The following is a 26,618-nucleotide window of genomic DNA, read 5'->3' as shown; positions in this document are numbered from 1 at the left end:
TTAAAGTTCAGAAATGTTTAATTTTATTTGTCGTTATTTTGAACTGTTTTGATTTAAAAACTATTTCATACATTTTAATGATAAACTATCATACGCTTTAGGGTTGTCTTATATGGCACATAATACAGACTTGATTCATGCAAATTATTTCATTACTTGACAGGATGAAGCCATTGGGATGTATGCTGCAAAGAGAAAGGAACAGAATTAATTAGATTTGCATTGTAAGAACAATTCATAATCGGTTGAAAACGGGTCAAAAGTTATTCCGTTTTATAGCCCTACTCTTTTTGGAAAGCCCCCAATTACTAATTCCCATCATAGGCAATAAATCAATTTTTACGACCATTTCGCCTAATTAAAAAGCCTCAGAAAATATTAGCCGTAAAAAGTTTATGGCCACACACGAATAGCTCCATTCCCTCTGTCCAAAAGTGCTGCAAAGTGTAGCAGGCAATTAGGCGCCGCATAAAAACAAGGGCTGGAAGCAAATGACACAGAATGAAAAGCAAACATTATTCTGGGGACATACGACGGTTAAAAAAGGATGAGCCCGAGAAGAAGGAAGATTCCGAGGTTCGTGCAAAGGACAAAATTGCACTGAATTGACAGTTTTCAAACACTTGTCCCAATAGCGGGATGGGGGATATTGAACCGCACCTGTTTTGGCATCAGGTCCCATTTCACCCCGCACTTCCCACCCAGCAAGGGCAGGAAAGAATGCGGTTGGAAGTCTAATGGAGTAGTGAGGAGTTCAGACCTAACCGCTTGACACGTTGTTAGCTTTGAGTCTACAACAATGTAGGATGGGAAAAAATCTTCTGGACAGGCGGAGTAGGGAGGCGGAAGCGAAGGAGCACGGAATAACAGAGCATCCTGCTCCTTGACGTGTGTGTGGTCTCCGCAAAAAGAGACCCGCAGGTCGGACGCAAGATGAGCTGGTGGAGGACTATGTGGATTTTACGCACTGCTAAATAAGCAATTTGCAAAATGTCGAAACCAATAACATAACAAATGACACAGTGGCTTTCCCAGTAGGGGGAAGAACGGGTTGTCAGCTCTATGATAATACAGGACATGCGGCTAATGAAAATTAAAGCCAAGGCTTGTAAGAAAAACGAGGGGAAAGATTTTTTAGCTAAGCAATTAGTTGGGGTTCAACTCACGTTGTTCGCAGCTATGCGATTCAAAATCTTAAATTGTGAAAACAGCCTCCAAAATCTTACCTTTAGAAGGATTCACAATATCATATCTCAAATGCGGTTCATTCAGTTGCTTAACACAAGCTAATCAGGGAGAACGGGCGAACGTAGCCATGCTTTCCCATTACAGCGCCAAGAGGAAAACTTCTGCTCTTCCAATCACTTAACCGTTGGATAAACCATTCTTTAGAGGGCCTTTCACCTTTGTCCACCAGGAGAAGCCACTTGTCTTACCAAACAACGCCCTTCGTTCGATGCTCTCATGGCGAAAATCTCATTAATTGGCTGGGAACCGCAGAGCGTAGTACAATAACATGTCAGAGGCATAATGGACAAACTCCTGGCTAAAAGCGCACTTTAAATATTAAAGCCAAGCACCGGGGAGGCCACTTGTCTGGGATGCTCATTTCTGAACCTAGGACAACGTCAACACAACCGCAAAACATCAAACTGCCAAAGAGGAGGGGGAGATCCATAGAGGGTGGACCAGACTTCGAGGTTGGAGGCTAAACGCAAAAGCGTATAATTTACATCACACCTCAGGAGAAGGGGGTTTGGGTGGTCTTGGGCCAGTCACGCAGGGGGCGTGTCCAGCCCCTACGGCCAGGAGGCTGAAAAGATGATCATCGTCATGACAATGGGGGTGATGAGGATGATGAGTAGGATGACTACGGCATTGACAGCAGGGGCAGTGCCTGTTTATGAATATAACGTCAGCAGAGACAAAGGGGCTGCAGTGGAGCTGCACGCATAATTGGCGTAGGACATCTTGGACGCAGAGTTATGTGGACATGGGAGGCGGAGGCTATGCGACCAGGGACTGGGACAGACGTGCCGGAAATCAACTTAACACAACCGCAAAAGCGCAATCTCCTTTTCGGTCAGCAACAGCAGCGGCCACATCCTCAGACCCGAATTCTTATTGCGGGCTTTCGTTTGTGTGTTGGTGTTTTTGGATAATTGGTGTGTCCAAGTTGGGGACCTATGCAAGGCCTTCGGTTGAGACTACCGTTCTCCCCAGCTGGACATTAAGTTGCACTTTGGCTCTCACAAATTGACTTAATGATGCTTCGGTGCAGCTGAAAATCTTCAACTGACATCCGAATTTCGTATTTCCGCTGTTGTGGTGCCATTTTGTTCGGTCTTTGGTTTTACGCATTCGGATTTTAAAGAGGAGTTGTCTGGCCTCAGTCTCTTTGCCCGGCTCTGCAGTTGCGGGGCTCATCGGAGGTCAAGTTGGTCCCTGCGGTCTCATAATGACGTGGTAATGTGTCTCGCTGACCTTTTTGCATGCCGGGCTCCCAGCACAGCGCCTTCTGGCTCGGTTTGCCAGTCTGACGCCTTGAAGCACGGCATGGAAAATAATAAATTACTCATGCTCACTAGGAGACGTGTCAATATGCAAAGTGAATATGCGGTGAACAGCTCCACAGTGGCGAAATAAGGATACCACCGCTTTGCGGCCCTAGCGGTACAGTGACTTACGGCCACGGAACGTGTCCAGCTGCAGGGAATACTCCTGAGCACAGTCTAAGAAACGATATTCTTAGCCGTAAGCTCTCCTAATCGGACCCTAATTCACTAAATCAGTTTCCAATTCCGAAATACATTATCGAAATTAAATTGGGTGTTGACGAAGTAACTGATTTAGAGTCCGAAACCTATCGAAATCCCCGGCCCAAAACAAATAAAACCGAGAACAATTGGGAAATTGCTAAATATTAAAAACAGTCAGCCCCCCACAACCACAAAACGGCATCTCAGCTTTTCCGCCCTTTTCTTTTTTGTTAGCTATTAATCAAAGCAAATAGCTACAGGAGAGAACAAATATTTAATTACCACTCAGCCACAACGGAAACAACAAGTATATTCAACAAGGGCTCTCCTGAAATTTGCATTGCCTATCACAGGCAGGATAGCTCGAGCTCTCGGGACAGGGCAGAATTATTGTTAAGCCGCTTGTTTGGTTTTCTTTGCATTTCATTAGGGAAATGCATAAGCAGCGAGCTAGTTGCTCCTCCTCACATCATTCTCCTTTCGCTTCCAGTTCTTGAGTTTCTCAGGAGTTCATGCATACCTGTAGGCACAGTCTGCTGCAGTGTGCTGTCAACATGTTTTGTGGTGATTTGTGGGCCATATTGTGAATACTTTGAGCTGAAGAGTTTATCAACCAAACAACTTAAGTATTTATTATCGTTGAACATTTAGATTGATTGGGTAGACAAATGTTCTGGTGTATAATATAATTAGTTTATTCTAGTCAACTCCCTCCCATTTTTCGTACTGATGATTCACTATTTAGTGGTAATTTCTTGCGAACTTTAAAAACCAATCATCCAAGTCAATAAAGGGTGTATTATATAGGGGTAAGAGTAAGAGTAAGAGAGTATATCAAAGGACAGCAGTAGGAAATATTATTGCTTGGACATATTGATATGTACTTAAATTTTTAATAAATTTAAGAAAAAATTTAGGAAAATGGAAACCAAATAAATATAAGAAATGTGAGCTGGAGGCCGGTAGATTAAAACACTTTTGGCTTTGACCCTTCCATTCGGTCATTAGTTTATGAGGCTTGAAATGTTACGAACCATTGGAAAGCTCAGTCTTTTATCTTTATAACGAGGACGGAAGCTAAATTCGGCAAGCCGAAGCTTTAATACCCTTTGGTTATTTCACGAATTAAAATTTGACTACAATAGCAACATGAATGAATAAACAACAAAATATTTCATAGTTCAAAAAATAAAATTTTTTCAATTTCACACCCTATTGTTTTTATGGGAACTATAGGATATAGAGGTCCGATCGGAACGCGCTTTTCCCTGATTAAGATGTGCTTAAAAAAATACGATTTGGAAAGATTCATGTCAATATCTTTTACACTGCCCAAAATATCCGGAAAAACATCAAATTATAACAGATTTCACCCTTTTTATAGCTTTTAAATTGAGCCCGCAAATGGTATCGAAACAGATGGGCAGGCGGACATGGCTATATCGACTCCCCTATTGATCCTGATCAAGAATATATATACTTTATGGGGTCGGAAACGTCTCCTTCACTGCGTTGCAATTTCTGACTGAAATCATAATACTCTCTGCAAGGGTAAAAAAATGATTCGTGGAACTTTTTTAATTCAACGTAGACTCGCTGCATTTTCAACTTAATTACCAGCTTTTGACGTTTTCATTAGCTTATGAGCAATTTTTTCACTCGAAACTTTGCAGCCCACGTCACAAAGTAAAACCTCTGCTCCGTTCTTCATGATTATCAAAGTGCCGCCAAAAGGCAAATTTCAGCTCTAAGGATGATAATATTTTGAGAAAAACTTAAACAACAGACGCGAAGAAACTTCGTTGCAAATCCAAGAGGCAATCAAAATTATTAATTTAAAGTATCGCGTTGCCGCTGGATGGGTAAATGCGAAAGGTAAACCTAAGATGAAATCCCGACGATTATTTTGGCTTGGTCCTTTGTGCAATCTGGCGCCAGCTGGCGACGATTTTATGCCTGATTGATATGCAAGATAGTCGAGGAGAATTTAATGCGGTAAGGGTGGAGGCGACAGTTGTGGAGTGGGCGAGGCACTGGCCGGACTATAACTTAATGGGGAATGTGCCATACCTACGGCCACTGCAGAGTTTTATGATTGCAGTCAGCGCACGTCGAGCTAAAGACGCAGCGCGGCATCAGTTCCTGTTCTTTTGACATGTCCTGCGGCCATTAATACCAAGGAGATTCGAAGCATCCAAGACGGGTCGTGTGTGACTTGACGTTTCCGCCTAGTCTTCCGCTACCTCTCAAATTAACCGCTCTCTCCTGCTAGCTGGCAAATTTCCAATCGCAGACGAAAGCAGTTCGCAGTCATCAGCCAACAGGCACCAGGCAACAACGGAAGTCAGAGCGAGGCGCCTCCTGCACTGGTGCTCATTAAAAATACAGCACTGCCAGGAGACCGAGGCAAGTCCCAGACTGTCTACAAGCCTCCCACTTCCAGCCTTCTATCAATGTCCCTGCTTATTGCATAAAATGCCATATTAATGGCTGTCAATATTGATACTGCTCATAGTTATAGCCATCGACATGTGCTCTGGCGCAGGCATTGACGTCGGCCCAGCATCCTTCTGGCCAAGTTCCCTGTGTGACGGCATTGTTGTACACAGAGCAGTTGCATTTTCCAATTTCCCAGGGCCAACGGGTATTCCGGAGTGGGCCAGTGCGTCTGACAGACGGAGGAAGTTGCCGTCCAATAAATTATGTATGTTCCGTGATGGGCCAAGAAGGACAATGAGTGGAAACTGAATATATGCATGGGCATGCGGCTAAATATTGGGTATCAGGCGTTCGATCATCATGAAACACTTCCTGGCCGCCGGAGCTTCTGTTGCCAGATGTCGGATTTGCTTCGGTACTTGTACATATGCTTGGGGTGATTGCGACTGGCAACTGCAGTTTCGGTGGCAAATGCTAATGTTATTGTTATTGGCTCTTCGGCTCTGTGGCTCCGTTGGCTGGCCTGTTTTTGTTGCCTTTTCAATTTGGGCGGGCCTTACACATGATTCACAGATATAATTATGTTGATTGGCATATGCATTTCATTAGATGATGGAGAGGATTCGACCGGGATGGAATGCATTCAATCACTGCAGAAATTAGTTAGATGGGTTTTAGCAACCAAGGTATATAATAAATGTATATGAAAGTACGCTGGGTTTATTACGGTTTCAGCTTCCATAATTTGTCAATTGCAGTGTGCTCTCCAATGCTAATGAATTAGTTTTACCACTTAATTGGAAACGTGTACCTCAAAGCAAAAACCTGGTATGTACCAGCTCACTTCAGGGCTCAACCGTTGCACTATGGGGAATTTGACCACTTTTTTTGGCCAATATTAATAACTCCATCAATTTTAAAGATATCAAAGTAAAACTTTAGCAATCGTTATTATTTATCACAACGCATATTCTGCATGAATATCTTTCGGATCAGACAACTATATCATATAGCTGCCATAGGAATGATCAGATCAACTTTGCTATTTTTAGAGATAAATGCATAAAACTTGATAAGTACCGTTTTAATACAGTATTAAAACCACACAAAAAATTGTGTTAAAATCGGAAGAATATTTCTTTTAGTTTCATAGAACCGAAAATTTTCAGAGTTTACATGCCATTTCTTTCATTTTTTGATACAGTTATAGCTTTATTTTTCTTTTTACAACCTCCTAAGTCCGTTTTTATTGTCAAATGGTAGCGATAAGTGTTTTTGCCTTACTTTAAAAGACATTTCAAATGTATGTCTATTGATATCTTTCTTCCACAGTGCAAACAAAGGGGCATTTGCAAAATTTGAGGTTATGATCTAAAAAACTAAATTTCTCCAAGAATCGAAAAAAGTGAATTTTCTGACTACATTCATTTTAAAGAGAATTCCTTACTCTTTAATTCCCAAAGGTTTGATGGATGGACTCCGCTGGACTCGCTTTGTATCTCTATTTAAAAATGGGTTTTCTTTAAAAATATTCATGTTAGACCGGTCACAAAAATAATCGATTACAAGAAAACCACGATTAATTTAGATTGTTTAATCACACAAATACTTAGTGCACACTACCCTTTCTTGAATTAATTCAAAAAACTCCACTTAAATTGCTTTAAGACTCTTATTTTTAGCAATTAAATAGTCTCAGCATTGCGTCAAATTTCTGAGGCGTGAAAATGCCACATACAGCAGCTGATCTAACAGCTGTAAGTTAGCAGAGGCGCCCTCTATTGAAATTCCTGAAACGTAACATTGAAGATTGGTCTTCTGTTAAAGTATTCTAGAAAACACAATTTTAGTTTAACGACTTTAAAAAAATGGGTTTTGGCCAAAAAAAGTGGTCAAATTCCCCATAGTGCGTTGCCAGTCAGAAAATATTAGTGCAACGCAATCACTGCGTTTCGAAAATTCACACCCTGGCACGAATGGGCTGAAAATGAAGGGTAAAAGTGCTAGAGTCAATAGGAAAACAATGGCAAATCCCCAAATCAAAACCAACAAAAGTTACTCCTAATATTTTGGAAAAATGTAAGAGCGGGAGAAAGATGGCTGCATATTAATCAAATAAATGCATTTTGATTATACAAACAGCGGCAAACTTTGGCCGTGATGTAGCGGGAAAAGGCGTAGCTTTTAGCCGAAACCCCCCGCTTACACACACTCACATTCACGCTCCTCGGAAAAAACTGATTTCGAAAGTTACGATCCTAAGCCTTCGTTTTCAACCCAACCCCACCGCAGGGGCTGGCAAAATCCATTAAACTTTTACGACTATTGTAAACATTAACTTGCATATGCACTTTATGTGTAAGGGGGGCGCGCGCCGCAGGGTATGCAATACTTTTTAGCGCCGCCATTTAAAACTTGCCACATTGACTAGGACACCGCACTGCTCTGAGCCATGGGCTGCAGGATTGGGCATGGAATCCGTATACCAGCCCTAGACATTGTAACATCGGCTTGATTTTTGAGCGGAGGTTCGAGGCAGAGAGATGCAGAGCGGAAAGTTCTTGGGAAATCTGGCAGGCTGGCATTCTGAAAGTCAGGCACTCAGCCTGCCACGGCATAGACAAAGATCCATTTAAGTGTCGCTCCGTGGTATCCAGACAAGGAAATGTTACGTTTATCTACTGTGAATTCGGTATAATCGAGATAACAGCGCCGGAAAGGGTGCTCGGGGACAATGGACATTGTGGATAGAGATGCCAATTCTCTTAAATTTATCGAGACCGAAAATACATCAATGATGGGGCTACTCGCTGTGCATCTCGCTGCTGGCGTTACTGCTACTGTGGCCCGTTTAATGCTCATTTCGGATCAAAAGTATCTTTGTAGCCCATCGTGACATCAGCTGCATCCATAAAACGATAATTTATGGCAAATTTATAATGTTGTAAGTGCCAACAAACTTGCTGTAACTATCCATAAAAGGTCGGACCAGCCACCCACTGTGTAAGCGAACGTCTGAGCAAGTGCCACCCAAAACCCCTTTGCTCGTAAAGAGACTGGCCCAAGTCGTAGATAAGAGTGGGAAATCGGGCTCTGAATGCGGAAAGGGTAGTCGCGACTATGGGAGTGCGGATAGAAGGGGGAGGGGCTGACCCCGCAATGCCATCCAAAGGGCACACACCAAAGGCGTCGCACCATAAATACTACAAAATCGTAAATACACAAGCCCCATGACTGCGACGCTTTGAAGTGTCGAGTGCGAAACCATTCGCACAGTTGCAGCTACTAGATACAGATTCAGATGCAGATACAGTTGAGGACGAGGAGTTAGTCCTGCAGTCTGTGCCTATCCAACTACCCTCTCTTAACATTCCGGAATAGAGAATTTCATGACCTCCCATGTACGAGTATGTACGTATTGGTCAGCCTGTCCGGTTGGTCATTTATTCAGTGGCAATGTTACGGGACCACAATGCTCATTAGTTGATAAACCCTCCAAAGCGGCTAATCGCATATACCGTTTAGCCTTTGAGGCCTAAAAAGCGCTCTGCAGGGTGTTAGACAGTCGCATATTTGGGTGGTTTCTCTCCTCCGCAACTCGTCAACGGTCCAACGTGGTAGAGTCGAAATCCTAAAGCAAAGCTAGGAGCTGTATGTGAAATAGCTTGGCCCTTTTTGTTCTAATTTTGATTTTTGGCTCATTGTGCGTAGACCGTTCGCTTCTGGGCCTCTGGGGAACTGGGCATAGGAATGGCAGAGGACAGACTTGGCTCCTGTCATGTTGCATGGTCCTAGGCATTTTATTTATGCGTGAAATGCTCCAAATCTCAAAACTTGCATCGTTCCGTTCCATTCTGTTTTGCAGTCCAGTGCGAGTGTATGGGCCTTACTTCAATGTCCGGAAATTAAAACTTTTTTATGGTCCTGCTATTTTGAGTGTAACTACAACTTGAAATTTAAATATGTGAGTGTGGCCAAATAAATTGGTCAAAGCTATAAATTTGTGAAGCAATCCAAGTAGTTGAAGAATTTCTGGCACGAGCATGATACATTTTGCACTTGATGAGCATATTCCTATCACTATGGACGGCAGTCCATGTAGTGACGAAGCGCACCAGGAGAGTGTGCGAAGGCGACTACTATTATATAGCCGCAAAATTGAAAATCTGCTGTAATAGTCCGATCGTAATGAGTAATACACCAATCGAAAGGTATTGCAAAAACTTAAAGGATTGCATACCAAGACAGTGAAAATTTCGAAATTTGGAGCTGTTGGGGCCGGTGGGGATAAATGCCCCCTCGCAATGTTTTAGTTGTGTTCCTATTGAAAATACCCGTCGAATGAGGGGTCATATGATAAAATCCGACGCTCCGTTCAAAAGTTATAGCCAAAGTTATTTCAATTCAATCTTTATTTTATTATAAAAGTTGACAAATAACTCTTATGCTTCAATTTTTATTATAAAAATCAACAAAATTGAAGCATAAGAGTTATTTGTCAACTTTTATAATAAAAATTGAAAAATAAGACTTATTTGTCAATTTTTTTAAAAAAGTAATTCTTACTTGCGATCCCTGGTCAAAACGCTCAACGGCAATTGATAGCAAATACCGTTAGTGTTGGGCCCCTGGATCACAAAAATGCCACTAACTCTTTGCGATACCACAGTTATTTTGTAAAGATTATTATATCCGTTCCTCGTAGAGTTAAAGGAATTCAGGAAAATGTCCGTCAATCTGTTTGTCTGTCCGTGTGAACGCTGAGATCTCAGAAACTATAGTGAGCTAAGGTGACTTAGCTTCCCATATAGCGCCAGTTTATCATTCCGATGGCAACGCCCACCGGTTTCAAGCTATATTAAAAGTTTTAAATGAAATGTATTTGTTTCTTCAATACCTATCGAATGACCAAAAAAAGCGTGCCACGCCCACAAACCGCAAGAAACTGCGGCGCCCACAGCTTTAAGGCTTGACTGAAAATTTGCCATACCGCCTCTAAGGCCCCCAAATGTATGTATGTATGTATAGCGCACTTATTCAATATGGTACCCCTGCCTATCGCGATAATTTTTGTTTTAAAGTTGGTTACCTGAGTAACGGGTTGTATAATGACCGAGGCACTCGACTATAGAGTTCTCCCTTGTGTAAAGTTTAAAATGTTAAATTCCGGTACTTTTCCTTCATTTCTTTAGAGAGGGCGTGGCGCTCGGCTGAAATAAACTTGCGCTGCGTAGAAAGCCCGAGAATATGAGTGGGTAATCCCAACTTTCTAGCTTTTGAAGTTTTCAAGATCTCAGCGTTCATACGGATAGGCAGACAGACGGAAAGACGGACATGGCTATATCGACTCGGCTAGTGACCCTGATCAAGAATATATATACTTCATAGGGTCGGAAACGCTTCTATCTCCCTGTTAAATACTTTTGCACGAATACACCCAAAAATCTAGGGCCGCATTTCTTACATTACTACCGTTTTGTTCTTTTATATATGTCAAAGTAAGTAAACAGTTTTTCAAATGTATTTCAATTAATATTTCATTAATAACTTTAAGAACAAAAATGTTCTTAGTTTAAGTTGTTGTTTACTAATTACAAAAAAAAAAAAAATTGTGTTGTGAGCGGGAATTGAGCCTCGTTTCCCCAAACACAAAATAATACCAGGACTTACAGCAACTTGGCTCCTGGGCCATGCCCTTATTATTCCCTTCCATGGCAGAATGCTTACAGGAGCATTCAATGAAATTTATTTTTGTACTGAAAATAAATATGAATCTACACAGAGAAAAAAAACCAAGAACATTGCACTCAAATCAAGAACATTCGTTCTTAAAAACCGGGTAAGCACAAATGTTCTCATTTCGAGTTGAATGTTCTCAATATCAGAACGAAATGGTGTTAGCTAAAATTCCGTTCTATTTTCAAGTTGATTATACCCGTTACTCGTAGAGTAAAGGGGTATATTGTATTCGTACAAAAGTATGTAACAGCTAGAAGGAAGCGTTTCCGACCCCATAAAGTATATATATTCTTGATCAGGGGCACTAGCCGAGTCGATCTAGCCATGTCCGTCTGTCCGTCTGTATGAACGCTGAGATCCCAGAAACTATAAAAGCTAGAAGGTTGAGATTTCCCGCACATATTCTTTGGCTTCCTACGCAGCGCAAGTTTATTTCAGCCGAGCGCCACGCCCCCTCTAACGCCCACAATCGCCCACTAACGATTTTAAAATGTGTCCTGCGCCCACATCTTTAAAGATTTCCGAGAAGTATAAATGAAATTTTGTTGTGTATATTTATACCTATCGAAATGTAGAAGACATTTTTTATATCGGACCATTCATTAAAAAGTTATACGCAATCAAAAAATCGTTATATATCTTTCTCACTCGCACTCCCTTTAGCTAAGGTTCGAATATTAGATATTCGAGACACCAACCCGAGCACAGCGTTCGCACTCCCTTTAGCTGAGTGACGGGTATTAGATAGTCGGGACACCAACCCGACTATAGCGTTCTCTCTTGTTGATGATTTGGTTTGGTGGTACGAGGTTCAATTCCCGCTCACAACACAACATATTTTTTTTTTGTAATTAGTAATTTAACAACTTAACTTTTTTGATACATTTTTGTTCTTAAAGTTATAAAGGAAATGTTAATTGAAATACATTTGAAAAACTTTTTACTTACTTAGACTTATTCTGTTTTAGAACCGGGGTCCTCTCGCATCAGAGGCAGACGCCTTACCAACTGGGCCATCGCACCATGTTACGCGCGCGTGCATAAGTTTAACTTAAATCTAAATTTACTGGTCTTAAACCAATACCCTTTGGTATCAATATAAGAATATGAACTCAAAAAAAATTTTTCACTAAATTTTAGAAAATCGCCCTAAAAATTTCTTTTTTTCTAAATACAAGAAAGTTATTTCTAAATCTAAGGAAATTTTTCTTAAGTCAAGAAAGTTTTTCTCAAATCTAGGAAGTTGTTCTTAAATGTAGAAAATGGTTACCATGAACTAAAATCACCCTAAAATCTAGAAAAAATGCCCTTAAAATTAGAAATTATTTTCTAAAAAATAGAAAGGCAAACGAAAATAATAAAATATTTTGGCAACACCTTTTCTAAAAATTAGTGCCCTAACCCTAAAATGAAACCAACCCTAAATAATAGAAACATTTTCTAAAAAGTAGAAATTTTTTTCTAAAAAATAGAAATATTTGTTTTCACATGCTCTGGCACACCAAAATGTTCTATCCCAGAACTTGTAGGCCGGCTGTACTCGTGGCGCAGACGGTTAAAGCACTTGGTTAGCAATCGAATCGACGTTCGAGTCCCAGAGCAAAATTTTTTAATCTTTTTTTTTATTTTCTTTTTATGTTATTTTATTTTTTTTTATTTAATTTATTTTCTTTTTATTTATTTTTTTACTTTTTTTATTTTTTTTTTATTGATGGCAAGCGGTAAACTGAAAATAATTAGGTTTATATTCAGCTATGATATTTATATACTACACATAATATAAATTGCGTTAGCATAAATATATACATATGTATATACGTATGTAAATAAGTAAAACGCGAATGGTCAAACTTATGCAATTAGTATTCAAATGTGTTGTCCGCTTCACCCTTTACATACAATGCTCGGTTTGCCACCGAAAGTTTTAGTGCTACAATGGCCCAGTATGTCGGCCATTCGCTCCTCGCGCGGGAGTCCCGGGTTCGATTCTCACGACGGACAAGTAAAAATGTAAGTTTTTTTCATGAAGATAAAATATTAACTAATCATAATTTATACATTCCCCCATTCCCCCGCAGTCCCGTAGACCACATTTACAACCACATTCGGCTTTGGTTACATAAGAAATCCAAGCGCAAATACATAATAATAAATACATAACCTTTAACATTCACAATATACAAGACACACAACGCCTGCATACGTATTACGTACATAGGGAGGAGTATATAATATAAACGTATATAAAAAAACAAGAAAGGAAGCTAGCTTCGGCCAGCCGAAGCTTATATACCCTTGCAGATAATTCCTCTTAATTTACAAATCGCAAAAATGTTAATTTTCCTATTATTTCTCATTAATTTTGCGTTCGTTTCAATGGCAGCTATATGATATAGTAGTTCGATTTTGATAAAATTAAAATCGAAATTCGAAAATATTTGAAAAGAGTTATATCCTAGAGTAGAAGAGAATACAATAAAAACCAACGAAGCAATAATTTATTTCCTATTATATTCCCATTAATTTTCCGATCGTTCCTATGGCAGCTATATGATAAAATCGTCCGATTTTGAAAAAATTTTATTCGAAATTCAGAATTAGATAAAAAATGGCATTTCCAAAAGTAGGATGTTATAGGTTCAAAAACACCCAAAATATAATTTTTTTTAATTTTTTTTCCCGATTGTTCCTATGAGAGCTGTATGATATAGTTATCCGATCCGGCTCGTTCCGACTTATATACTACCTGCAATAGAAATAAGACTTTTGGGAATGTTTTATCCCGATAGCTTGAAAATTGAGAGACTAGTTTGCGTAGAAACGGACGGACAGACGGACAGACGGACGGACAGACGGACATGGCTAGATCGACTCGTCTAGTGATGCTGATCAAGAATATATATACTTTATGGGGTCGGAAACGTCTCCTTCACTGCGTTGCAAACTTCTGACTGAAATCATAATACCCTCTGCAAGGGTATAATAAATCATGATTGAATGTATTCCCCAAAACTTTCCCAAAAGTCTTCTTTCTATTGCAGGGAGTATATATGTCGGAACCGACCGGATCGGACAACTATATCTTATAGCTCCCATAGGAAGGATCGGAAAAGAAAACGTTAAATAAATTCTAGCTTCGGTGTTTTTTGAAATATTACCTTCTACTTTTGGGGATGTTATTTTTTAAATATTTCTGAATTTCGAATTAAATATTTAAAAAGTCGGACTAATATATCATATAGCTGCCATAGGAACAATCGGAAAATTAATGGAAAAGTAATAGGAAATAAATTCTAGCTTCTTTGGTTTTTATTGTATTATCTTCTACTCTAGGATATGACTCTTTTTAAATATTTCCGAATTTCACTTTTAATTTGATTAAAATCGGACGACTATATCATATAGCTGCCATAGGAACGATCGGAAAATTAATGAGGTTAATGAAATTAATTGAACATTATTTGCGATTTGTTAATTAATAGGAATGATCTGCAAGGGTATTTAAGCTTCGGCTGGCCGAGGCTAGCTTCCTTTCTTGTTTTGTTTTTTTTTTTAATTTCTATTTTTTAGGAAAATTTCCTACTTTTAAGAAAATGTTACCCTTAAATTTAGTAAAATTACCCTAAATTTAAGAAAACGAACCTCGACAAAAATCAAAAATATAGGAACATTTTACCCTAAAATTTAGGGCGAGCTTGTCTTGAAGTCAAAAGTAGGGCGATTTCCTTGACTTTAGGGTTAATTTTATTTTGAGTGTGGTCTTAAAAAAAATAAAAGAACAAAACGGTAGTATTGTAAGAAATTCGGTCTTAGATTTTGTCGGTCTTTTTTTTCTGTATTATTAAAATGTAAGAAAATTTAGGAACAGCACATTCTATTAAATGGTTATAGCAAAAAATGGAATGCAAACAGTCGAATTACTGCTAGCATAACTTCATCTTCCTTAGAATAAGATTAGATTAATTAGATTAATTTAGTCAAGATGCTTCTTTTTGTCTGGTTATATTTGCCTTGTTTCGCAAGAAGAGTTTTTTCGATTTACCTATTTTAAGGCACTTACCTTATCCATTGCAGATTTAATAATTTTGCAGGCGCCTTCGGTGCCTGTTATGCTCACTTCTCTGCGATCAGCAGCAGCATTTTGTTCATCAGCTCATTGGCTACAGTCTCATGCAGAGTATTTAGTCTAGCGGCGAGGAATTCGCCAAATTTAATGTAGAGCATTTCCCTGGAGGTTGGTATGTGGCGCACTTGGGAGTGAGATCGACCCAGGCCCCTGCCGCATCCTACGCCCTCTCCGACGTAGCTGCTTTCAGCCGACAGCCTCCCATCAGCGCCCAGTAAGTCCGACTGGCCGACGACAGGCGAGCAGTGCCCAGTCACGTCGTCATCCTCGTCGAAGTCGTCTAGATCCTCTTCCAGGTCCCCGGCGTCAGCGTCAATAAGCTCGTTGTTGGCATTTATGATTAAATGGGGCGGCGAAGTGGCGTACGACGATGAGTTTTTGGGCGTCGGTAACTGCAGCCGCGCCTTGAGTTGTTGCTTGGTTTGCGGACGAATGGTGGCCAGCTTCTTCCGCGTCGCATCTGGTTCATTTCCGGGCACCCTTTCATCTGGGCACCCCACTTCCGGAGAGCCCGGCTCGTCCTTGATGTAGATGGAAGGCGAGGAGCTGCAGGAGCGCGAACTAGATAACACCTGGGCGGGAGAGGTGCGGGCCACGGGCGTGGGCGTAGTGAGGCCAAGTGAAGAGGACAGAGGCTGTTTCTGCAGCGAGGTCAGCGTTACATCCGGCTGCAATTGAAGGGCTTGAAGGTGTTGGGCCTGCTGCTGCAGAGCAGCTGGTAACTGGCTGAGGCTGAGACTTAGATTGGGAATAGTCACTGCTGACAGGCTGCTCTTCAACGGGGGCTGGGATTGGGGCTGATTGTTCGGGTTGTTAGGATCGCTGGGGGCAAAGTACTGATATTCATCCAGGGCTGCACTACTACTGTTGTTGTTGCTACTATTGCGGCTAACGTTGTTGTTGTTGTGGCTGCTACCTGTGGTCGCAGGAACGGGTTCCAGTGAGCCGTGTTTGATCCGCTCCCGGGATCTGAAAAGACAAATGTGAGAATAATATCAGGGACCGTAACTAATTAATATTAGGGGAGAGGTCTCTAGGTTGAGACAGTCTGTAAGTTGAGACACTCAATTTTCTCAAAACTTTTCCACTAAAAAAATTTTTTTTATTTTTTTTGTAGTCCTTTTTAGTGAAAAAACTTTTGGGGAAAACATTATATGCCAGGCTCTAGCCAGATTTAAGCTGTGAGAGTCGTGTACCATTTTGCACCAAAAAAGTTTTTGTCTACTTTTTTCAAAATTCCATTTAAAATTAATAACGTCCTTAAATTAACTTGGTAAGAGATTTAAAACATTAGTATATTAACTGTTAACTAATTAAAAAAAGAATCAGCTTAATGTGACAATCAGAACAAAAGTTATTAATTTTTTCCCGAAACATCCCATTTTGTGTAAGTTGAGTCACTTTAAGCGCGTAAGTTGAGACACCCGTTTTTCATACAAAAAGGCTTTAGGCCAACAGAGGTCGCTTTCTGCCTAGTACATTTCATTGATATTAGGGGAAAAGTGAATGTTCAAAGAGCCTTTTGATTTTAATTGTTATTTGGTCTAAGTTCTTAAAAAGTGGATGGGAAATAATTTAGGACGAACTAAAATTGATTAAATTAACATAAATAAATAGTTCCTTATAGTTTGGAGTACTTTTTGTGTGAGTATTATTGACTTTAAAAAGTGTCTCAACCTACAGACCTCTTTTTCAAATTGTCATTTTTTGGCACTTTTCAAAAAAAATTATTTTTTAGTTTTCCCAAGGGAAAAAAATTTTTTTTTTTGATTTATTTTACAGCTAAAAGACTAAGCGTTCGATCGGTACCTAACGCGTGAAGTTTCAAAAGCGAATGTCCAAATGGGAGACTAAAAACAAAAGGTGTCTCAACCTACAGACCTCTCCCCTAATATTATTGAAACAAACAAATCATGATCGAAGAGTTATCTTACCGACCACATAAAGTATATATATTCTTGATCAGGACCAATAGCCGAGTCTATCTAGCCATGTCCGTCTGTCCGTCTGTCCGTTTCTATGCAAACTAGTCTCTCAGTTTTAAAGCTATCGCGATGAAACTTTCCCGAAAGTCTTCTTTCTATTGCAGGTAGTACATATGTCGGAGCGAGCCGGATCGGACCACTATATCTTAAGGCTTCCATAGGAATATTCAAACAAATATAAGAAAATTCATTGTAACTTTGTAGGAAGTAGGCGTTTTGATTCTTGACTACTTATGTATAAACAAAATTAAAATAGAAACTGAATCTGGAATCCCTGGAACTGCACCGAGTGATCATTACTTTATCTGCAAGGGTATATAAGCTTCGGCTGGCCGAAGCTAGCTTCCTTTCTTGTTATTATATAAGTTGACAAATAACTCTTATTTGTTGATTTTTATAATAAAAATTGAAGCGTAACTTTTATAATAAAAATTGGAGAATAAGAGTTTTATAACGACCAGTATTTATAACCGGTATATGATATTCGGGGAAAAGTTTGTGACAGGTAGTAGAAAGCATTTCCGACCATATAAATTACACAGGCCGACAAAATGTGTGTGGGGTTGTACAAATTTGAGTTTATTTGGGAAAGTAACAGAATGTTTTACAAAAACTTAAATGAACGAATTGTTTCTTGGTTTAACTTATTTACACAAACTGACATCTTTTCGGAACGCACTGGACGACCTCTTCACTGCTCGACTCGCTGAACTCTTATATCACAGCGCCGCTATTTTACCCTCGATGCTTTTTGAATAAAGACTCGATATTCTTTTTAAATAGACTCTATTAATAGTATTGGATAATAAATAATAATAAAAGAGCAATTCAAATTCAAAATTATATTCTGGGTCTAAACTGTTGATGTCGCTCTTAATCTTACGCTGCAAGGGTGATACACTTATACTAATTTCCCCAATCCTACATGTGGCATGGGTCGGTGTCCAAGCCTGCCACCATTTTTTTCGATAAATGAGTCTTTTCTATGCATAGTTTGCCACTACGCCCATAGTCAAATAAAATAAAAACACCTCTTAACGAGGTAAAAAACTAGTGACGATCGCACCTTCCACGTACAAAAGTTCTGATATCAACTTTTGTGACGAAAAATGATTTTAGATGCGACTAAATAAGTACGATATTTAAAATGTACTCGTTCGGCCCGCTTTACCAAATATTTAATATCTTCACAAAAGTTTTCTGTTGTAGCGTGCCGAATGAATAAATAAATTTTAGGTAGCGTACTTATTTAGTCGCATCTAAAATCATTTTTCGTCACAAAACTTGATATCAGAACTTTGGTACGTTGAAGGTGCGATCGTCACTAGTTTTTTACCTCGTTTAGAGGTGTTTTTATTTGATATCAGAAGTTTTTGTTTGTTTACTTTTGCTCTCATAGGTGCTAATATAAACATTTACATTTAAATTGTCAATCATAATTTTTAAACTATTGTATTTTAACGAATTAAGTTAAAAAGGCGTTGAAGTATTTCAAAATACCTTTTAAACGAGGTAAAACACATGTCTGTACCTTTAGTAGTGTAGAACTTACAAACTAACGAAATGTAGGGAAGAGTGGGGTAATTTCGTCACAGGGGCAATTTCGTCACCTGCAATATCTCGGAATCCATAAGTCTTAAAAATATATAATTTTTTTTGTTTTAGTCCCTCAAGACGGCATGACACAACCAATGCATTTTTTTTGCACAGAAGGCCAAGATAATTGAGCTATAATATTAAATGTGTTTTAACAGTTCAAAAGCTACATTTAGTTCTCGACGAAATTTTTTCTGTATGCCACAATTCAAAAGGAATAAGATACACGATTTTTTATATAATACACAGTGCATTTCTGCGTTAGTGATTTTTAACTTCGCGCTTAATTTTGGAAGAAAAATAATTATTTATAAAAAAGTACTGTCTGGGGAAATTCCGCCACCCTATGCTTAGGGTAAATTCGCACCTATTTTAAATACATATTTTTTTATTTGACGAGCTGGCTAACGAACAGACTACCGGCAGCAGCAACAAATATAGGACGTCAATAAAAATGGTACGCTTGATCAGTGTAGCATACTTACAGGCGTAAAGTTCCCTACATTTTTCAGGTAACGAAATTGCCCCAGTGGTGTGGCGATTTTACCCCCCCTATGTGGCGAGATTGCCCCAGTATACTGGTTTTACTTTTTAATTTTTTATAAATCACCAGGGTAATTAAAAAAATAGGGGAATGTCACATTTTAAAGCTTGGTGCTAACCGCATTCAACAATAAAAATAGAAATATGATAACGTGTCTCAAGATGGACAAAAAATAGCTTTGAAAAAATGCTGACGAAATTACCCCACTCTCCCCTAGCTATTTTTAGCTTTTTCCCGCTAAAATGGAGGCTTTTTCCAAAAGATTCCTATATGGAACTCTTAAGTGCAAATTTACTGATTCCATGACCCTAAAACACAGTTCGGATACCCTCACACAAAATTCAATACTCAGGGAGCGTTAGTAGTTCGAGCTTGCAAAAGTGGCTATTTTTGTATAAAAATAACTTTTAAACCTTTTTACAGTAATGTGTTATATACCAAAATTTAAGGAATCTCAAGGGCTATACAGTTTAAAGTTTTCCAGAAAATCGTTTTTGAAAAAAAATAAAAAAAAAAGTTTTAAAAATTGTCTTTTGTTCATATCTTTTTAACTATTACATTTACACAAAATGCATATAGAAGGCGTTTATAGCATTTAAAAATACCTTTCAAACGAGATGTAGCACAAGTCTGTAGCATATTTATAGCTGTTTAACAAAAGTTTTTTATATCATATCAAATTTTCAAAACTTAAAAAACATGTTTTGGACAAACTGACAAACAGAATTAAATTTTCATTTTGGGAAGAGGTAGAAAATCTTATTTTGGCTATAACTTTTGAACGGAGCGTCGGTTTTATCATATGACTCCTCATTCGACGGGTATTTTCAATAGGAACACAAATAAAACATTGCGAGGGGGCATTTATCCCCACCGGCCCCAACAGCTCCAAATTTCGAAATTTTCACTGTTTTACTGTTTGTCAGTTTGTCCAAAACATGTTTCTTAAGTTTTGAAAATTTAATATGACGTTCATCCCATCGATATAAAAAACTTTTGTTTTACCACTTTTGGAAAAACTCGCTAGTTTAGCGGGAAAACAGCTATAAATAGCTAAAATTCGGAAAACCGTAACTTCTATACTACTAAAGCTACAGACTTGTGCTGCATCTTGTTTGAAAGGTATTTTTAAATGCTATAAACGCCTTCTATATGCAATTTGTGTAAATGTAATAATTAAAAAGATATGAACAAAAGACAATTTTTTAAAACTTTTTTTTAGCTTTTTTTTATTTTTCTCAAAAACGGTTCTAACGATTTTCTTTCTTTCTAATATTTCTTCATTCGGCACGCTGCAATAGAAAATGCCTGTGAAGGGAAAAAGGCTGGAATAGTCTGCTAGGGCGGGCCGAATGAGAAAATATTAGAAAGTCTATTTAATGACGAGTGTAATAATTTTTCGTCACAAATGTTGATATCAGAACTTTTGTATGTTGAAGGTGCGATCGTCACTAGTTTTTTACCTCGTTAAGAGGTGTTTTTATTTGATATAATAGTAGTCGGCTTCGCACACTCTCCTGGTGCGCATCGTCACTACATGGACTGGCGTCCATAGTGATTTAAGAAAATCACAACTTTTTTTCTTCTTTTGGGATATACCCTGCAGTTCCATTCAGCGCTTTTTTGGCAGTGAATCACTGCTAAGGCTTAGTACTCAACCCAACAAAAAGTCGTCCAAAACAAAAAACTTCATATGAAAAACAACGTCAAAAAATTTTTTTCATATGAAGTTTTTGTTTTGAACCACTTTTTGTTGGGTTGAGTACTAGCCCTACTAGCACTAAGCGCTCAATTACTAGTGAATTTGTATAAAAAATAGCGGTGATTTTAACATGGCCATGTCCTAGGGGCTCATCACTGCCAAAAACTGGCGCTTTTTAGGCGCTGATTTACTGCTATTTCAGCACCTTAATTTCGTAAAGAGGGTGATTGGTAGAGAGGGGGTTGGTGAGAGAGTCGATTCTGCCGAGACTCTGCCGACTCAGAGCAATTTATCGCTCGGTATGGATTCGGGAACTGCAGGGTACCTTCAAGAGTGGTCAACCAATTTTGGTAATCTTTTCGGAATTAAATACTTACATGTTTCTTTTATTCTGCCGTTTTTGAAAATGCAATCTAACTTAACCACAAAAAAATTTTAAAGTAACAGAAAAGTTTAAAAAGCTTCATTTGTGAACAGCGTTTAAAAATTAAATACAAATACTTTCTTCTACAATGCATTTTTGATTTAAAGACACCTTATGTCCTTAATTTTTAGGACACTCATCAAGTTTTTGTAAATTGTTTTGAAATTTTTAAAATAATTTTCTTATTTTCTTCCCAGTGACGATTCACAAACAGTGCCCAAACCTGTCACAATTTTTAATAACATAATTCTAAACGGTCTAATTAGTTTGGCCTTGAATATAAGCACATTTGCGTAGCAAACTAATCTTTTCGGGATGAAATGCCTGAAGTGTAATCCCCCTTCAGCAAGAAATTGTTTCAAATCGGACCATTCATTAACAAGTTAGAAAATAATGAAATAAATTAATAAATTAATAAAAGAACAGATAATACAGATAAAACACTTCTATTGGCTGTGTAACGGTCGAGATACTCAAGTAAAACGTTCTCTCTTGTTTTAGAATATAATTGTCATTAAGGGTCTTTTGGTTTTCAAATCAAAATGTAAGAGAGATAACACAAAATGGTCCACATTTTTACAAAATTCTGTCCTTATTTTTTTGGTTTTTTAAAAAAACTTTTTTGGCGCACTGTTAATAAAAATTGGTAATGAGTTTTAGAAAACCTTACCATGAAAAAAAATTCTTCCAGATAAGTTTTAAACACTTATAAAAAATCTGATTGACTTAAAATATATCTTTTTAGTATTTTAAATTAAAATGCGATATCAGAACTTTTCTATGTTGATGGTGCAATCGTCATATTTTTATACCCTTGCAGAGGGTATTATGATTTCAGTCAGAAGTTTGCAACGCAGTGAAGGAGACGTTTCCGACCCCATAAAGTATATATATTCTTGATCAGCATCACTAGACGAGTCGATCTAGCCATGTCCGTCTGTCCGTCTGTCCGTCTGTCCGTCTGTCTGTTTCTACGCAAACTAGTCTCTCAGTTTTTGAGCTATCGGGATGAAACTTTCCCAAAAGTCTTCTTTCTATTGCAGGTAGTATATATGTCGGAACCAACCGGATCGGACAACTATATCTTATAGCTCCCATAGGAAGGATCGGAAAAGAAAACGTTAAAAAAATTCTAGCTTCGGTGTTTTTTGAAATATTACCTTCTACTTTTGATGTTATTTTTTAAATATTTCTGAATTTCGAATTAAATATTTAAAAAATCGGACTACTATATCATATAGCTGCCATAGGAACGATCGGTAAATTAATGGAAAAGTAATAGGAAATAAATTCTAGCTTCTTTGGTTTTTATTGTATTATCTTCTACTCTAGGATATGACTCTTTTTAAATATTTCCGAATTTCAATTTTAATTTGATCAAAATCGGACGACTATATCATATAGCTGCCATAGGAACGATCGGAAAATTAATGAGAAATATAAGAAAATTGAACATTTTTGCGATTTGTTAATTAATAGGAATGATCTGCAAGGGTATATAAGCTTCGGCTGGCCGAAGCTAGCTTCCTTTCTTGTTATAAAAAATATTATGTAAGAATTCTAAATTTATGTATTTCAATAGAAAATTAGTAAAAATTTCAAAGAAAGAAATGGCACTTCCACTTTTTTGATACAATAACTTTAATATTTTTTCAAAAATTAAGAAAATGTGAAATTTGACTAGTCTTAATAAAATGTAAATCAAAGTAAAACTTTGAGAAAGGATAACTTCGGTCTGATAAATAATGCGATTTCAGTTTCAGATTATGAAAGGAAATTATACCCGTTACTCGTAGAAAAAGGGTATACTAGATTCGTGCAAAAGTATGTAACAGGTAGAAGGAAGCGTTTCCGACCCTATAAACTATATATATTCTTGATCGGGATCACTAGCCGAGTCGATCTAGTCATGTCCGTCTGTCCGTCTGTCCGTCTGTCTGTCTGTATGAACGCTGAGATCTCGGAAACTATAAAAGCTAGAAGATTGACATTTTGCATGCAGATTCTAGGAGTTCCTACGCAGCGCAAGTTTGTTTCAAAAGAGTGCCACGCCCCCTCTAACGCCCACAATCGCTTATATACGATTTTAAAAATTTCAATATTTCGGAAAAGTAAAAATGAAGTTTTATCGGACCATTCGTTAAAAAGTTACGGCGGATCAAAGTTTTTATCTCCATCTCCTTCGCACTTCCTTTAGCTGAGTAACGGGTATTTGATAGTCGGGGCACCCGACTATAGCGTTCTCTCTTGTTTTATTTACTTAAACTGCCACAACTACATTTTGAGATTTTTGAGATTTGATTTTAACATTAATTCGCAAAATCGGCCTCTGTTACCGCACTGTGCGTTGGATAAAATTATTAAAACAATGTCGAATTTTTTAGCCAGAACTCAAGGCAAAGTGCAATTCAAAATTAAATTCTTTCTCTAGAAATTTTTATCGAAACATAATGTAAAGTAAAGGCTTAAAGACGGTCGACAAATCAGAGTTTCCTTACTTGCGTTCCCGAATGACCTCCTTGAGGAAGGCCATGGCGTCGTAGTATTCCCACTTGGACTTGAAGCGCGTGCTGCCCAGCATTTTCTCGTGGTTCAGCTCGCGACGGAAGATCTCTCGAAGCGAAGTAAAGGTGCGCTGCACACGCTCCCCGTTGACGTTGAAGAGCCGCCCCAACTCGTTCCACTTGATGGCTTTGCGCTTGTCAGAGCGCTTGTAGTGGGGAAGGCGGCAATCCCAGAGAATGGGGTTCAGGCGCACTAGCTCGATGAGTCGGCGCTTCTCGATGTTGTGACGGGAGAAGGCCATGGTCGTTCGCTTTTTGCTCTTTCAGACGCTGTTGTCCAAACTGCAGCTACCAAAGAGGCCACTGCGCATGTCCTGTTTGGCTGGATGCTGCGCTGCGAAGTAAGCCGGGAAATGAAGTGAGAAAATCGTTAATATTGGCTAATGCTGATGGTCGCACCGACCGTTGCATACTTTGCGGCACTTTCTTGGGCGGCTGTTTAGGGGGCGAGGTGTTTGCTCACGCACCCACTCACCTTGGGTGCAATGACCCCAGCAGGTAGGGGCGGTATTTGTTTTTGAAATCTCATATGCACAATTAAATAAAATTTTTGGGAGAAGGAGTCCATTGAGATTGAGACAATAGAGAGGACAAATTAAATATGAAATTAGATGTGGCTTGGCTGTTGGCAGGGAAAATTTGTTGCCGGCCACTCCCCGCCAATTAATTTATGTATTTCGCTTGTATACAAGTGGAAGTTCGCATAAGTGGCTGTTAGCTAAACAATTATCGAATAGCGTAAACAATTGTGTTCTGAGAATCTGACTCTACGATAAAGTACATACATATGTATTTACATATTTCATGGGGTGATCGAGGAATTTGACAGCTACATATTTTGAATGTACGTGCGAACTGAGAGAGGAAGTTTGTCCTTTTCCTGCGGGAATTGGTAGGACCACGAATTCTGGCTCCCCTCCGTTTCGACTTTCGCTAATTGCTCACATATCTCAATTGTGCTTGCAATGCAGACACTCACTAATGGGAACACAGTGGCGGCTATAAATAAACGCCTGTGCTCTTTGGTTACTGCCACGCAGTGCCTATGATACCAACATTGAAATCTTCACTTTTTTCGCACGGAATGCCTTAGATTTTCATAGTTTTTCGCTCGCTTTCACACAAAGGCATCTGACGCCTGGCATGGAACTAAAACCACATTTGCTCACTGTTTTGTTTACTGCCGCTGATTTCACTGTTGCGTCGCTCCGGCTGCTCTTTATTAACAATATGAGCAGCAAAGTCGGGGAATTTATTTCAATTTATTTCAATTAACAACAAACGCGGCTGCCGTTGCGTCGCAGTTGCTGCCACTTATTGGGGATGCTGCTGTTGTTGTGTTTCGTGTTGCGAGTAGCTCGAGGGCCTTGCCACAACTATTGGCTGCCACAGATACAGATACAGATGTTCGGCAACACGGCAAAATTAACCACACTCACACACTCTCCCGGCCCAGTTTTCAGTGTGTGAATGCGTGTATACACACTACTTAAGCGGGCGGACGAAGAGAGGCAACAACAAACAAACAATCAAACCGAAAAGCAAATTCAGGAGAATAACTGCTGTTCGACGGCTAGCTAACTTGCGATTAGCACTAGCACTGTCACATTTTGGTACTTCCACTTGCCACTTTTCACTTGTTACCTCTCACTTGGCCATTCGTTGGCAGCTTCCTTGCGGAGAGTGCGCCGCTGCTCTCCTCGTAGATTTTCACAACTGCAAAGCGAACGAACTTAATTTTCTTGCAAATCAAATTGGCGGCGCAGCAGCACGAGAGCGCCGGCCAGTCAGAGAGCGAAGAGAGCATCTGTCGCTTTTCCACAGCCCCAAAAGAGAGCAGCGGGGGATGTTGTTGTTGTGCCGCCTCCGCTGATGTAAACAATCGGAGAATAGACGAGGACTTGCTGCCAATCCGATGCTTAATTACACTATGAAACATCAGAATTTTCAAGTGCGGAAAGTATGTATCTTTTCAAGCCACCTCACTTTATTTTACATACATTTTTGTAGGAATAGGATAGGATCATGGAGGTGCGAAAAAGAGCACCAACCATTAAAAGCTAATTTGATTTCCATTCGATATTCGGACAAACCGCTCCAGCGGTTTCCAACAAAGTAATAGATAATGAACTCCCAAAAAACAGGAACCGTAAATAATGATTACACTATGCAGCACCAAAATTTTACCTCGATGGATGCTATATTTTTGGATTCGTTGCGTATTCCCAAGTTAAACTGCGTTTTCCAAAAAGTTTCCCGACGCAAGGATTCTTAGCAAAAGGGCCTCAAAGTTCTAAAAATGCTGAAATTGGCCAACTTTCCGGAGCGCCTTTTTTTGACTTTTTTTCTTAAAATCAATAGACAATATTTTCGATATCCGTATCAATTTTTTCAAATAGGTGGAATTCTAATCAAGATAATAATAAACACTTCTTATATAAAAATTCCCGTTTTCCACATATTTGTTAAATATTAAGAACCTGTGACGAAGTGGTGCTATTATTTTTTTCGCAACTGTATAAATGCAATTTTGTTGTATATATTTATACCTATCGAAATGTAGAAGGCCATTCGGACCATTCATCCAATCCAAAAAATTTTATATATCCATCTCCCTCTCACTCCCTTTACCTGAGTTACGATTATTAGATAGTCGGGACATTAACCCGACTATTGCGTTCGCACTCCCTTTACCTGAGTGACGGATATTACAAAGTCGGGACACCAACCCGATTATAGC

The 26,618-nt window shown here is 38.9% G+C and overlaps 1 protein-coding gene across 5 annotated transcripts; it reads right to left on the bottom strand.

The window, feature by feature from the left end:
* LOC108063627 (uncharacterized) lies at positions 1-25,615 on the bottom strand. Of its 5 annotated transcripts, none has more exons than XM_017150779.2 (4): positions 25,523-25,615; positions 23,813-24,212; positions 14,998-16,032; positions 1-185 (listed from the first exon to the last, which is right to left on the bottom strand). In XM_017150779.2, the coding sequence occupies exons 2-3, from the start codon at positions 24,118-24,120 to the stop codon at positions 15,051-15,053; spliced, it is 1,290 nt and encodes a 429-aa protein (XP_017006268.1). In that variant the 5' UTR covers positions 24,121-24,212; positions 25,523-25,615; the 3' UTR covers positions 1-185; positions 14,998-15,050. The 5 variants fall into 5 exon arrangements, with proteins under 5 accessions (XP_017006268.1, XP_017006298.1, XP_017006276.1 ...); XM_017150809.3 differs by having other exon boundaries at positions 23,813-24,207; positions 25,523-25,598; XM_017150787.3 differs by lacking the exon at positions 25,523-25,615 and adding an exon at positions 25,048-25,456.
* Positions 25,616-26,618: the final 1,003 nt, after the last annotated feature.

Source organism: Drosophila takahashii, chromosome 3L (genome assembly GCF_030179915.1).
Source record: "Drosophila takahashii strain IR98-3 E-12201 chromosome 3L, DtakHiC1v2, whole genome shotgun sequence".
Taxonomy (NCBI): domain Eukaryota; kingdom Metazoa; phylum Arthropoda; class Insecta; order Diptera; family Drosophilidae; genus Drosophila; species Drosophila takahashii.
Note: the sequence above shows the minus strand (reverse complement) of the source record. Positions and strands in the feature narration are given on the sequence as shown.